The sequence below is a fragment of the Phoca vitulina genome, unplaced genomic scaffold (genome assembly GCF_004348235.1).
Source record: "Phoca vitulina isolate PV1807 unplaced genomic scaffold, GSC_HSeal_1.0 scaffold18, whole genome shotgun sequence".
Lineage (NCBI taxonomy): Eukaryota > Metazoa > Chordata > Mammalia > Carnivora > Phocidae > Phoca > Phoca vitulina.
This window is the reverse complement of record NW_022589721.1, coordinates 30,914,102-30,927,818: the sequence shown is the minus strand read 5'-3', so window position 1 is coordinate 30,927,818 and position 13,717 is coordinate 30,914,102. Positions and strand designations below refer to the sequence as shown.

General features: G+C 54.2%; 1 protein-coding gene across 1 annotated transcript in view; it reads left to right on the top strand.

The window, feature by feature from the left end:
• COL22A1 (collagen type XXII alpha 1 chain) overlaps positions 1-13,717 on the top strand; it is a 247,120-nt gene that overhangs the window by 87,273 nt on the left and 146,130 nt on the right. The window contains exons 13-16 of the mRNA XM_032416080.1: positions 5,890-5,943; positions 6,972-7,016; positions 7,401-7,454; positions 9,381-9,425. Coding sequence (XP_032271971.1) covers positions 5,890-5,943; positions 6,972-7,016; positions 7,401-7,454; positions 9,381-9,425 — 198 coding nt within the window. The remainder of the gene's footprint in view (positions 1-5,889; positions 5,944-6,971; positions 7,017-7,400; positions 7,455-9,380; positions 9,426-13,717) is intronic.

Below are 13,717 nucleotides of genomic sequence, written 5' to 3'. Positions count from 1 at the left end.
GGGGTGTCCTTTCCTTTCCTTGGTTCTCGTAGAATAATTTGTAGAGTATCTGAGATTATAACAGTACCTGGTATTTATAGAGACCGTGGACTGCCAGGACTCACGCACATGCTATTTAGTTTGGAGGCAAATACCACTGCCCTCATTTTATAAGCATATTAGCCGTGTGACCAGGAGCCAAGTGAGTTTTTCTCTCCGTGTGGCCGAGCCAGGAGCTGTGCTCATGTTTTCTGACCGCACGGCCAGCATTTATCAGTGCTGAGCCGTGGTTCTCAGACTTGGCAGCATCCAAATCACCGAGAGTGCTTATTAAACCAGCTTGCTGGGCCCCACACCCAGAGCATCTGGTTCGGTGGGGCTGGGAGGGAGACGAGAGAATATGCCTTCCTAACAAGGCCCAGGGGATGCTGATGTTGATGCTGCTGGTCCAGGAGCCACATTTTGGGGACCACTGCCCAGAGGACTCCTCAGACCCCACCTGCAGGACCTCCTCTGTCTCTTACAGGTGAACTGCAAGGGATACTAATGTGCACCTCTAGGGATGAAGCGAGCTCTTTGTCAACATTTAGAAAAAGCCCTGATAGTTAATTAACCAAAAGAACAGGGGAAATGCTTGCTCTCTCTTTTCTCTGTACTTTGCCCAATGAGGTAACTCCATAATTCCTGGAGCTCTGGTTCTGAAAGTGGGCATGGGCGGATAGCTGCTGCCATATATTACCCTCCTGGGGGCTCCCAGTGAGACCGTGGAGGCAGTTTCTGTGTTGGGGGGGGGTTGGGCAGAGAGGTCCGCCTTGATGAGGCATCAATGCCCTGAGTATGAACTGGGGGAGGCCCCTCTTCCCGAAGCCCTGGTCATCTTCTGTAAAGGGCTTCATATGCATTATCTATTATCCTCTTGATCTGGGTGAGTGCCTTTTCACAGATGAAGAGTGGAGGTTCAGATAGTTTACCCAAAATAGCAGTTCCTGATGCTTGTGTGAACTTGCTTGTATACACAGCATTTCCCCAGGCACCGTCTCCAAGCATCTACCGGCCACCTCGGGCCAGAGGTACAATTCTTCTCACGTTACCTCTTGCACAGGTGGAGCAGCTGAGACCTAGGAGGGGAGGTCACTTGTTCTACGTGGCTAACAGGTGGCAGAGGCTCCATGGCAGTCCAGACCCTTCTCCCCCAGTCTACTTCCCTTGCCTTCCCTTCTCTCTCCCTTTTTTCTTCCTTCCTTCCCTCCATTTCCTTACTTTTGTTATACTTTATGTGGATCCTTAGTGACACATATTCCCTTTAAAAATCCCTCTGTGCCTGACTTGACCAATTCCCGGACCAACTCCATTCTCCTTTAGTTGACCCCCACCCCATGGGCTGGAGAATGTGTTCCTCATTCTCAGAACTATACCAACAACTGGCATTTTTAATTATGTCCACACCCTTTTTCCCAATCTGAAAGCAGCATAGGTCTCCATGAAATGAGGCTCAGAGAGGGCGGGTGAGTTTCCTGAGGGGATAGAGCTTGCAGCCCTGAGCTGTAACTTGCCCTTCGCAAAGCTGCTGCAGGCAGCCAATGGGGAGCCCCCCCCCGGGGGATTTGGGAAGGTGTATCATAGGGCGTGGTGGTGTTCTGGGAGGCCAAGCTGAGGTGATGTGGAAACATGAAATATTTGGTTCAGGTTGACAATTTTCATAAGAGCAGGAACCCGTCTAATAAATGCCTGGATCTCATGAGGATTTGCAAGTGGAAATTTTCAGGATCTTTTTTGCAGTGCTGGCTTGGTTATCCTAACCATGTAAAATAAGATTGAAAAGAGATGCTATTCTCTTAGAGGAAATATTCGCCTCTAAAGAGGCCTCAAGTCAATTCCTTAGGCTACAAAACAAGGGTGGCCCACTCATCACAAAGCAGAAGTGACTGCTGCTTTCAAACAGTTTGCCGAGCTGCCCATGTCCTCGGGAAGCACGGATCCTGTAGCTATATTTGTGGTCCCTATTTACAGATGAAGACTGGGTATTAGAGCATTTCACTAACTAGGCCACGGCCATTAGTACTAAGTGATGGAGAGTTTGAAGCCTCAATTGGCTGGCTCTCGAGACCACTGTTTTTCTACAACGCCCTGCTGTTCCCTGTGTCCCTGGGGGTTCATACCTGCAAGGCTAACTTAAAAGTCCCTGCTGTCTCGCTTAGGAGCCCACAGGGCTCAGGAAGGGGTTGGAGCAGACAGCACTTGTGGGGTCCTGTGCAGAGCAGGCCGTGGTGACAGGGAGGTAGGTGCTGGAGCCCTGACGCCCCACCTCTTGGAGCTCCTGTCAGCGAATGAGACAGATTCATCCAGATACATGTTGGGTGTGTATTGGGAAGTGCCAGCAAGGCTGGAATGTGACAGCTGGGCAAAGGGAAGGTTCCGGAACTCTCTGGAGTTCCCTCTGGCATTGTCTCTGGTCTCCTCCCCGGCCCCCTTTATTAGACGGTCCTGGGAGCTCCAATGCCCTGCTGCCCTCCCCCCTTTATTCCTGAGGCAGGAGCCCACCAAGACACCCCTTCCCCTGCCTTCAGCTGCAGCAGCCAGAAGACAGACTGGCCTTTCAAGGACCCGCCGTCTTAACTGGGTAACCAACACCTAGAGGGAGCTCTGCACACGTCCCGCAATAGGCCTGGTTGTGGGGGGGAAGCACCATCGAGGGCATTTCCTCCAAGGAGGTCTTTACTCTTCTCGGACATCCCTCCTTTTGGGAAATCTTTAATTTAGCCCTAGAGTTGTAGAGAAGCAAGAGTTAAGTAGGCTGCGGTCCCTGCCATCTGCAGATGTCCATGCCATCTGCTCAGATCGGTGCAGGACGCGGCAGGGGATAAAACTTGGAGACCGGGCAGCCGGGGAGCTGAGCCCGCCCTATTCCTGACCACCAGCGTCCTGGCCTGACTTGGGGTGCCCGCCTCCAGGCAGGCAGTTGAAGGAGCTCTGCTGCTTTCCTGGGAAGTGAGGCTGCGGGGGAGGGACAGGGTCCCTGGAGAAGGGCAGTGGGGCTGGGCTGGGCGTGCAAGCACGGCTGCTTGCAGTGTCAGCAGCCACGTTAGTGGCTGCGTGGGCTCGAGAAAGCCATGGCCCTCTGTGCCCGAGTGCTCCAGATGGAGTGGGGACTGCCTGGCCCGCAGGACTGCGAGCATCCGGTGACCCAGCGCGTGCAAATGCCGCAGAGAGGCAGGTCCTGGGGCCCCGAGTGGGTCTTCTGGGTATAGACACTGCAACTTTGGACACATGATGGAATCTCTGTGCTTGCATTTGATAAACTACTAAGTGTAGATCATAGCTGCCTCGTTCTTGTCGGAGTGTCCTGGGACGAGTTCGAGGCACCGCTGGAAGGCACGTACTCACGGCGGGGCGGGGGTTCATCCCCCTTGTGCGGATATGTAAATTGTGGCTGAGACACGGCCTGTTGGGGCAGCCCTTCCCTCGAGGATGCCACCGGAGGTTTGACCCCAGGAAGCACCCGACTCCCACTGGTGCCGAGGAAACCCCGGGTCCCTAACATTGAACAACACGTCCTCTTGTGGAACATCCATAGCTTGCTCGCCTGCCCCTTGTAGCCAACCAAGGACAGCCACACGTACCTGAAGACCAACGAGGAAGTCTCGCTCCCTGAATCGCACCTGAGTACAATGCTTGCCCACTGGAGACGGTCCCATATTTCCTCCTCTTAGTCTGTAAATAACTCTCCTTTCCAGCACTTTCAAGCCCCTGCCAGTGGCGGCCCGGTCTCCCTGACACAGGTGGAAAAGGACTCGGTTTTGCCCGTGATGAGATGCAGAAAAGCCTGGGCGCGTCTCCCTGTGCGTGCACTGAGCCACTGCAGTCCCTCACGCATTCCGTGGGCAGATCGGGTGGGTAGGCGAGGACACTGGACGACCACCACCACCAAGCAGATTCAAGGCTTCAAGGAAGCCTGCTGCAAAGGACCCTGTTTAACTGGGTTTAACTCTGTATTTCACAAACCTATTTGACTGAAGAACCCCCACCTTTCCCCAACCCCTCACAATTTAATTACACATCGAACTGGTATCATCCAGAGCAACTTTGGCAATGTTATGTGGAGCATTGCAGAGACATTTAATACTTAAAAAACTTCACAGTAGCTGTGATTATTCCCATTTCACGGAAAGTGAAACCGAGCCCCCCAGACATGAAGTCCTTTGCCTCAGGTGGCCCTCCTTCCGCTAAGTGAGGGTGGCAGGACCTGGCATTCAGTCTGCTGGGTCCTTGATGCCTCCCTCCGCAGGCTGCCTCACCTGGAGACATCCCTTCTGGAAGCTTCCTCACGTTCACCAGTCCCTTCAGTCTCCAGGACTAGAGCCTCCTGGTCCGAGTCTAAGAACCAAACACCACTAACCAGCAGATGGGTGTGTTGCGTGAGCACAGGCACCCCGTCTGCACTGTGAACTTGCTCCGTGAGGGCGGGAGGGTGCATCTCCTGTGACCCGCCGCCCCCCGCCCCTGCCAGCGTATTATGTGTGTGGCACACAGGGGACGGTCTCATTTCCCTGCCATGAGTCTGCCTGGGCAGTGTGGTGCTGCCTACTCCCTCCGTGATCGCGGGCAGGACAGCTGTGCTGACCGCAGGCTGCCCGGAAGCCCGGGCCGGCCCCACCGCTGACCGTGCGCTGCATTGCCAAGCCCTCGCTCACGGGAGCAATGCTGCTGCTGGCCTCGTTGTCCACACAGGGACAGGCCGGTGACGCACACGGCCATCCAGGGTGGCTGCGTACGAGGTCCCACAGCTGGAAAGGTGCAGAGCTGGGATGCAGACTCATGTCTGTCTGACATCAGAGCCCCAGTTATCGGTCTGTCTTTTCCATATCACACTAACTTAGAAGGAATGTCGCGTCCGTGGAAGGCACTTCATAGAAATTATAGAAGTATGTCTGTGTGTGCATGTGTATGGACGCATGCACGCGTCTTCATTTATAGGTGAACACTGGAAACGTACAAGGTCTGACACGCCTTTGAGAAAACGGGGAGACCTATCCCGCAGGGTTATTTGAGGACTGCATAAGGCGGTAGAACCAGAAGACGTGATGCAGCACACAGTGTTTGCTTACTATTACTTACAGATTCACCAGCTTGCACATGCGTTTGAATGTCCAATAACCTCATTTCACAGATGGGAGAGCCTGGAAAGAGACATTGACTTGCTCAGTGTCCTACAGAAAATTGACAGAGAGGGGAGGCTGGGCTGGAGGTCCTGGCAGAATCCTTTGATTTGAATTGAAGGGTGTCTGAGTCGGACAGGAGCTCAGAGATCCTGGAGTTCCTGGGTTTAAATGCCCTCCATGTGCTCTCCAGGATGTGTGTGGAAGGCGAGCAGCCTGGCCCGTGTACCCCTTCCTGCCCACAGCTGTCCCATAAGTATGCCTATCACAGGCTTCTGCATGTGATCCATTAGAATGGAGTGTGCACCAGCTTAAGAAATCCTTCTAGACACCTGTTGTCGCCCAGTGGTGCTCAGCCAGGGGCGAGTTTGCCTCAGCGGACTTGTGACAGTATCTGGAGACGCGTTTGGTTGTCGCCACTATGGAGTGCCACCGGTGGGTAGGGCCAGATGTGCCTGGACATCCTGCAGTGCCCAGGACAGCCCCAACAAAGGAGCATCCGGCCCAGTGTCCATCCGGCCCAGATTGAAAACACTGTGCTTTGGGTGTATGATGTTGAGCCCGGAGCAAGGAAGGGCCACGCTATGAGTTGGGCGGGGCGGGGGGGACATAGGGCTGGCAGGTGCGTACGGACCCTGGGGGTCTTGTTAAAATGTGGACCCCGACCGATGCGGTAGGTCTCCAGTGAAGCCTGAGAATCTGCATTCCCTGTGCTCTTTATCCTGCACTGACTGACGCTCTCTCTCTGTCGTAGGGTTCCCTGGGCCTGCCCGGTCCCCCTGGGAGAGACGGCAACAAAGGCACGCGGGTACGTCTGCTCCCACCGCCCTCCCCACAGGCAGCTCCTGGTCAGAGCCCGTGTCCTTGAGCGGGGCGGCCTCTGCTGGGGCCAGGCGTGAGCTGGGGCTCATGTGTACCGGGACCTTCCCAGGTCCCCGGAGGTCAGCCTAATCATATTAATGACACCAGCCGCAGTGGTTGCCATGGGCACGGGAAGTGAGTTTCTCACTCAGTTGACAAGCAGTTCTGCATGGGAGGTCTTGGTTGTCCCAGTGCCCAGGCCTGGAATGAAGTCCAGGCCCAAAGTGATGCACTTTGGACTCCCCGGGGTCCCTAGTTCATAGCTTGAGGAGTTGGGGTGGGACCAAGCAGCACCCCGTCCCCTGCATGTGGCCCCCAGCCTCCCTCTTATCAGCTCCCCGACTCCACCTCTCCACTCCCTGCCTCTGAGTTGGAACACGCTCCAGAAACCCAGGCCAAAAGTGATCAACTTGGGCAGGGTAGTCTACTCCAGGGCCAAGTGATCCTCCTCACCAAGAACCCAAAGGGAAATGGGTTCTCGGTGTTCCCTTGGTGATGTTCGCCACATGTGAGCGGGCCTCAGAGCGGGAGCCTTGACCATGAGCCCCTTCCATGTCTGCAGCCTTTAGCGCTCCAGGACAGGAGGTCTGGGGTGGAGAGCAGGAGAGAAAGGGGGGCTCCATACTCCACAGACCCCTCTGGCTCCCCTCCGGATGGCCAGGCTCCTCCATGCAGAAGGCCCTCCCTGTCACTCCAGTAACTGCTTCCTCCACTGTTGTGTCTGAAGCTGGTTCTGCTGACCTCTAGCAGCCCGAGTGAGGGGGTTGAGCTGTGACCCTTGTAATGAAGGCGACCAGCTCCTTTGCTCGTGGGACATCTCCCAAGGGCAGCCTGGGTCTCCTTTCATTGGTCGTTACTTTGTGTCTGTGATGGGTTTTGCGTTCCCAACACGGATGCCCCCGAGGCTTGGGCTGCCCTGGCGTGCCTGGGCCTGTGTCACACTGGGTTCTGATCAGCACTGTGTTGTGTGTGCAGGGGGACCCAGGAGAGCCGGGGCTGCCTGGTGAGGTGGGCATGCGGGTAAGTGTTGCTTTCCTCCGATGTCTCCAGGGGATAAATCTTGGTGCAAAACTAGTGGCTTTAGGTGTAGAGTAGGTGTGCATGGCTTCCCGCCCCACACTTAATGCACGCACACAGCTTTCTCAGAAGCTGGCACAGATCCTGGCCGGGTTGTGGGAAGGCCCTGAGGCACAGGGCAGGTACAAATGGAAATTGTTATACCTGCCTCATTAGAACTCAGAGGCAACACACTCTAGCTGTTCCCTGACGTTGAGCAGATGGGGGTGAGAATCCTGGTGACTCCTGCTGTCCCAACCAGGGGAGAAGCAGGGATCTCTGGGTGTTGCCTCAGCCCCTGCCTCTCCTTCCCCTGCCCACGCTGTTCTTGTAAACACTCTTCTGCAGGGATTCCAAGGACCACCTGGACTCCCCGGGCCTCCTGGACACGTTGGAGTTCCTGTAAGTAAAGACATGCCTCAGGAAGGGGTCCTGTTCCCTTCTGCAGGGATTGGGACCCAGGCCCCCGAGAGATCCCCTTCCCGTGTCTGTACACGGAGGACCCACTGCCTTGCACGTGTCAATAGCAATGAAGTGTTGGTGTCTCTTTCTAGACCAGAAATGCCAAAATGTTATGGCACTTGGGGACCTCCTGGAGATCAGGTTTAAATGCACATTCCCAGGACCCCATTCCCGGACAGTGATGCAGCAGCTTTGGCTGAAGTCCGGGAATCTGCATTTTTACCCGGCAGCCCAGGTGTTTCTGAGACTTGACCTAAAGAAGACATTTTTACCAGCTGTCCAGGCCACCAGTCCAGAAGGGTGTGGAGTCTGTTAATTCCCAGCCCCTAGAACAGTGCCAGACCCATGATGAATGTTCAGTAACCACGTGCCCCTTGAAGTAAGCAGTGAGCAAATAGACATGTGTGTAAGGAGCAAGGTGGCTTCTTGGGTGTCTGAGCCTATTTTTGGTTCTCATTAAGAGCTTTGAGATTATCTCCAAATGAAAGAAGCAGTGTAAAAGGTCATTTTCAAGCAAGGCAGCCTGCCTTGCCTTGGGGGGCATTTAACACCTCCGATCTGTGTGTGTCTGGCCAAGACACTTGGATGGAATTAAAACGGCAGGGATGTCCAGCTCCCACCAGGGGCCTGGGTGGTCCACAGAGCCTCTGCCCTCTGGGATAGCAGCGTGTGGTTCTGGCCCTGTGCCTCTTCTCTGGGGACAAGGATGTAGGTATTATTCCTGGAATCAGTAACTGGGCCTGGGCAGTCTCTGTCCTCTTCAGCATATTCAGCACAGAATGTCCAAGGGTCCTTTCTCCAGGAGAGGAAAGGAGAGGAGAGAGGGGGTGTTCCATAGTAACAGAGGATGCGTTTAAGCCTCTCCAGCAGGGCCGTGCACCGAGCTGTTGGCCTGGCCCTCGAGCCTGCCTGGGAGCAGCGGCGGGGTCCTGCATGGGTGCTGGTGGCCCTGCCCTGGCATCTCGCTCCATACCCTACATGTGGCAAAAGAGCAGGTGCATGCGTGCGTCCTTCTCTGCTCCTGCATGTCACTGTGGGGCAGGAGCCTGCAGGCAACACTTCTACAAGATTCTTGTGCTAACCAATGATGGATGCAGTCATTGACTGACTCATTTGTTCATTTAGCAAGTGCTCATGAACATCAAGTGGCAGGCACATTCCAGACTGTGGGGACGTGGTATTGAAGGAATGAAGGCATCGCCCTCAGGGGGCTCCCATTCTCCTTGGGGGAGGCAGAGAACGTGTCACATGGGGCTTAGTGCTGGAGGACAGCAAAGCATGGTAAAGGGGATAGTGGCTGTGGGCAGGGTGGGGGGTAGTGATTGCATTTAGATCTTATGGTCAGAGAAGCCCACACATTGGCTGACAGTTGGGCAGCTCTGCTCACAGAGTGGAGGAAGTTCCTAGCATAGGATCTGGGTGCTGCTCCTGAGGAAGGTAGAGTGGATGCAGGACAGGGCAGGAGCCCTCTCTCCAGAGGAGGTGGAGGAATGTGGCTTAAAGGTACCTAGATTTCACGATCCAGATGTCATGATCACAAAGGGATGGCAGGTTCTGCGTGGCAGGGGGGACTGACTCCACTCCTACCATTGGCCAGGTAAGCTCAGGGACCAGGGTGTGTTCAAGCCTGGCCAGGAGGACCTGGATAATCCGGGCCAGGAGACCAACCCCAGGAGCTCACCTCGCACCCCGGTGGGGGCGTAGCTGCCCAGGCCCGGGAGGGAGGAGCCCAGGCTGCTGTGCAGAGAGAGAGTTCTGGGACACAGATCTCCATAGCCTTCCCGGACAGGCTATCCGTGTCCCTCAGACCTTCAGAACAGAGAAGCGGGACTGAAATGTGTTCCTGCTCTTCACCTCTCCCCGCAGGGTCTCCAAGGAGAACGCGGTGAAAAGGGAGCCCGAGGAGAAAAGGTATTTACTTCTGCCTCACATGGGTGCCCATACATGTGCATGCCCACGGGTCCCCGCATGTGTGTGCTGCAAGTGCGTGTGTGATGGTGTGCATGCACGTGTGCTGGACAAGGGCCGGTGCCGATGGGGCATTAATTTCCCACCCTAAATGTAAGCTCTGGGCCAGGAGTGTGGGCTCGGCTCCTGCAGACATTACAATCCCTCACACAGAGTTTAGGGTTTCCAGGCTGCAGGATGGGAGGGTAGGTATTGACAGAAACCGAATGAGACTCAGAAAGTCCTGGTTGGTGCCCTTGGGCTCACATCTCACTTGGCAAGTTATATAACTTCTCTGCTCCTCAGTTACCCTGACTCTTAAACCAAACGGAGGGTGCGTGGTGACAGCTGTGTTGGAGACCCACATTCAGCCTCGCTCACCAGGCATTGGGAACTGACCCACCCTGAGACTCTCGGGCGCAGACTACCACAGTGGCCAGAATGCTTGAGGAGGGCTGGGGGTCACCATTCCTTCATAATACACACCAGCGTACCACAGGGTGACCCTCAGACCAGACCCTTCCATGTGAGCTCCTGTCGTTGATGGCTCAGGGTTCAGCTGGAGAGGGGACAGGGACGGCAGACCCCTCCTCCTGCCCACACAGCAGTGGGCACTGCATCCTTGGGAGCCTCTCCCCAGGCCCATCCTTCAGATCCATAGCTGGGATGCGGCCCTCTCGAGCCGAGTCACATTCCAGGTGGCTTTTCAGAGTCTACCCCTGTTCTGTCCTCAGGGGTGCGTGTTCCTCTCATCTTATAGGAAGCTTTGAAATTATTATTTTAATTTTACATCAATATATTTGGAAAATAGCAAAAATTATCCTGCAGTCCTGCCATACTGATACAATTATGGGGGTGTGTTGGTCCGTTTTCTGTAGGACTTGTTCTCCTAGATCTGATTTCGTTTTACATAGACATACATAATCTATTCGGCTTTGCAACCTGTCCTGCCTGTTGTCCCCATGTGCGGTGTGTCTGCCCCATGCTGCGGTAGAGTTTTTATGACTCATTTTAAGTGGCTGCACACCACTGTGGTGCACGAACAGACCGAGATTTATGGGTCCATCCCCCTGTTATCGATCGCTTCGTGTTGTTCCCAGTTTTTCATGATTAAGAATAATGCTCGGGTGAATATTTTTAAACTGACCACTATATTTATTTACTTAGTTTTCAAATTTAGGTTTATTTCCTTAGGCTGCTTTCCTGGCAGCGAGATTACCAGGGCAAGAATGTGAACCTGTGCATGGCTCTGGGAGCACTCTGCCACGTTGCTTTCCAAAAGGTGCTTTAGAATCAAGGGAAGCTGGGGCTAGCGTGGTATCCCACCTCAGTCCCCGAAGCATAATTTCTATTTGCAGATTAAATTTTAATCATTATTACTTAAAGAGCGAAATTGCTTACCCCGTGGTCATTGGGGTTTGCATCTCTCGGTTCTTTTGAGTTTTTTTTTTTTTTTAAAGATTCCATTTATTTATTTGACAGAGAGAGACACAGCAAGAGAGGGAACACAAGCAGGGGGAGTGGGAGAGGGAGAAGCAGGCCTCCCGCAGAGCAGGGAGCCCGATGCGGGGCTCCATCCCAGGACCCTGGGATTATGACCCAAGCCGAAGGCAGATGCTTAATGACCGAGCCACCCAGGCGCCCCTCTTTTGAGAGTTTTAACATGGTTCTGCAAATTGGTTTACCAGATCTCCTTTCTGCGACTCTCTGCCCCTTTCTTTACATTGTGGGGACTTGAAGGTGGCATTTGGAATAATTGGGGATTCAGGCACAGGGTGACATGGCTTGATGGGCAGCTGGTACCCAAGAGAAGAAGAGCAGGCAGGATCTGGGGTACTAGCCCCGGAGAAGGGCTGAGCTGAAGAACAATAAGAGGGGAGCTCAGGCTTGGCATCCAGAGTGCGTGGTGAACTCAGCATTGATTCTGGACAAAAGCCCAGGTGGGTGGGGTTCTGTCTTGGCTGTCACCCGAGGGCACAGAGACCCGCCTGGGGTTCAAAACAGGCCTCCACCTTCAGTCTCCCTCGAGCTCCTGCTGAGTCCTGTCCACTTCAATGCCCAGGAAGCCTGCAGTTTTCACCCTGATTGGTCATTTATATCAGATTCGTCTGTCTCTCCCACATACACATGTAGACCCCTTGCAACTTGGGCACAGTGCTCTCGCCATATTCATCTTTGCATCCTCACTCGCTGGGGGAGCACCTGCCAGCAAGCCCCCAGCCAGTCCTCCTCCATGGACACATTGGTGTGGCCCTGGGCATCGGTGTGGAGCGATGCAGGAACCAGGATTGATCTCAGGTTACAGAAGGCCTTCACTAGCAGGTGAATGAAGTTGGGCTTTTTTGAAGAATGTGCAGGATGGATCTGGAAGGTGCATTTTAGCACTCAGGCTTAGGTGATGTCGCAGGAGTGGATGGTGAACGGGATGCTGCTCTTACGTCATGTCAGCTAGGAAATGCCGCAGATGGAAGGTGTTGGGGGCCCACAGCACCGTCGGAAAGATGCTCTTCTCAGCTTCCTGTTTGCATCAGCTCTAGCCGCACTTCTGAGGACCAGGGAGTTTGGGTTTCCCAGGGTTTCAGTGAAGGCTGCAGTCCAGAGCTGAGGACCTTCACAAGCCTCGTGACAGAAGGCTCTGCCACTTACGGGCTGGGACAGCCACTGGATTGACTAGAGCCTGTGTTTGCTTGTCTCCCCCCAGAGTGGAAATATTCACATCTTCCCCAAAGCTCATTGGAAGATTGGACAAGATAACAGATGCAACGTGTCCAGCACATAGCCCACATTTCCACGTGTCCTTCCTTTCCCCGCCCACATTTCAGGGGAACGTCAGTCTGTGCACACTCAGTGCCTTGTTCTTGCCAAACCTCGGCTTGGAAGCAACCGCTTTCCCCCCAGGCTGTATCGGCTTGCTTTTCCAGCAAGCTTTTGGAGTCTTGTGTTACGACTTGTGTCCAGCCACGAAATGGTGCATTTCTATCAAAAGCCTAAATTATCCGATTTGGAAATGACCATAGGGAAGCCTGGAGAGCTTGCCTTATTTTCAGATGGGGAAACTGAGCCCAGAGGCTGTTTCCTGATGCCATGTGGCCCACTATAAAGACAGCAGGTGCTGGACACGTCTCATTCCCAGCATGGGCTTTCCCCACCATGGCACACCAGGCCTGAAGTGTTACCAGAAATGTGGGGCAAGGGACGTTCCCCTGCACTCTCTGCAGATTAGCCACAGCCCTGCCCCCTGCAGGTGTTACCTTACAGAGAAGCTCAGGAAATGGAGGGCCACCTCCAGGTGAGGCCCAGGAGAGGGTGTCCAGCCAGTGTCCCCACTGGTCCATCTCTCCAGGCTGCTCCAGATGGCTCATTGTGGCATAGAGGCAGCCCTGCAAGATGGTTCTAGAGTCAGCCTGCCTGTGCTTGACTCCAGCTCTGAGCAGTGCAAACAGCATTACCTTTGGAGAGTTATTTAACATTTAACGATTTTGAGAGTAACTGTATTGCATAAGGCTATCATGAAGATAAATTGAGTTAGTATTTATAAAATGGATAGAACAGTGCTGGGGGACATTTGCCATATGTGGAGGGTGAGGAGACAAAGAAAAGGTCAGAGACAGAGAGACAGGGAAAGATAGAGTGGGGAGAGGGTGAGCCTGGGTTCTGCTAGCTCAGCTTTGAGTATGTTTCCGACTTCCTTGCTAACTTATTGGGCACCTCTAAGAAGAGCTGGTCCCCTCTCTGCACCTTTACTTTCCCATCTGTCAAGAGGCCTGGACTCCATCATCCCTTAGGCTCCTTTCCAGTTCTTACATCTGATGGGTACTTAAAACAGTTTATTTTCTTGCAGGCCTCTCTGATTTCTTACCTCAGCCAAAAGGAAGTTTCCATCTCCCTTTGAGACAGGCCCATCGGTCGCCTGGCCTTGCCCAGCTTGGAGCCAGGCCACAGAGAGCCGGTATCCATCCATTACCGAGCCTGCCTCCAGACAGAGGCATGGCGGGGTGCTCGGTGTAAGACGGGGGACTGTCCTCGCTCGAAGCATCTTGCAGAACGTGTCTCTGCAGGCACAGAAGGTGGGAGGTTCTGCAGGCATGAGTGCGTCCCGACGACTGAGGGGCAGTAGGTCCGAGTGGCCTGTGCAGGGATGCTAAGCTTGGGACAGCGGGCAGAGTGCAAGGGGAGTCAGTCAGTCAGAAAGACAGGAGCCCATTCGCTCACTGAGGAGCCACAAGGGGGATGCAGTGGCTCCCACTCTGTCTGGA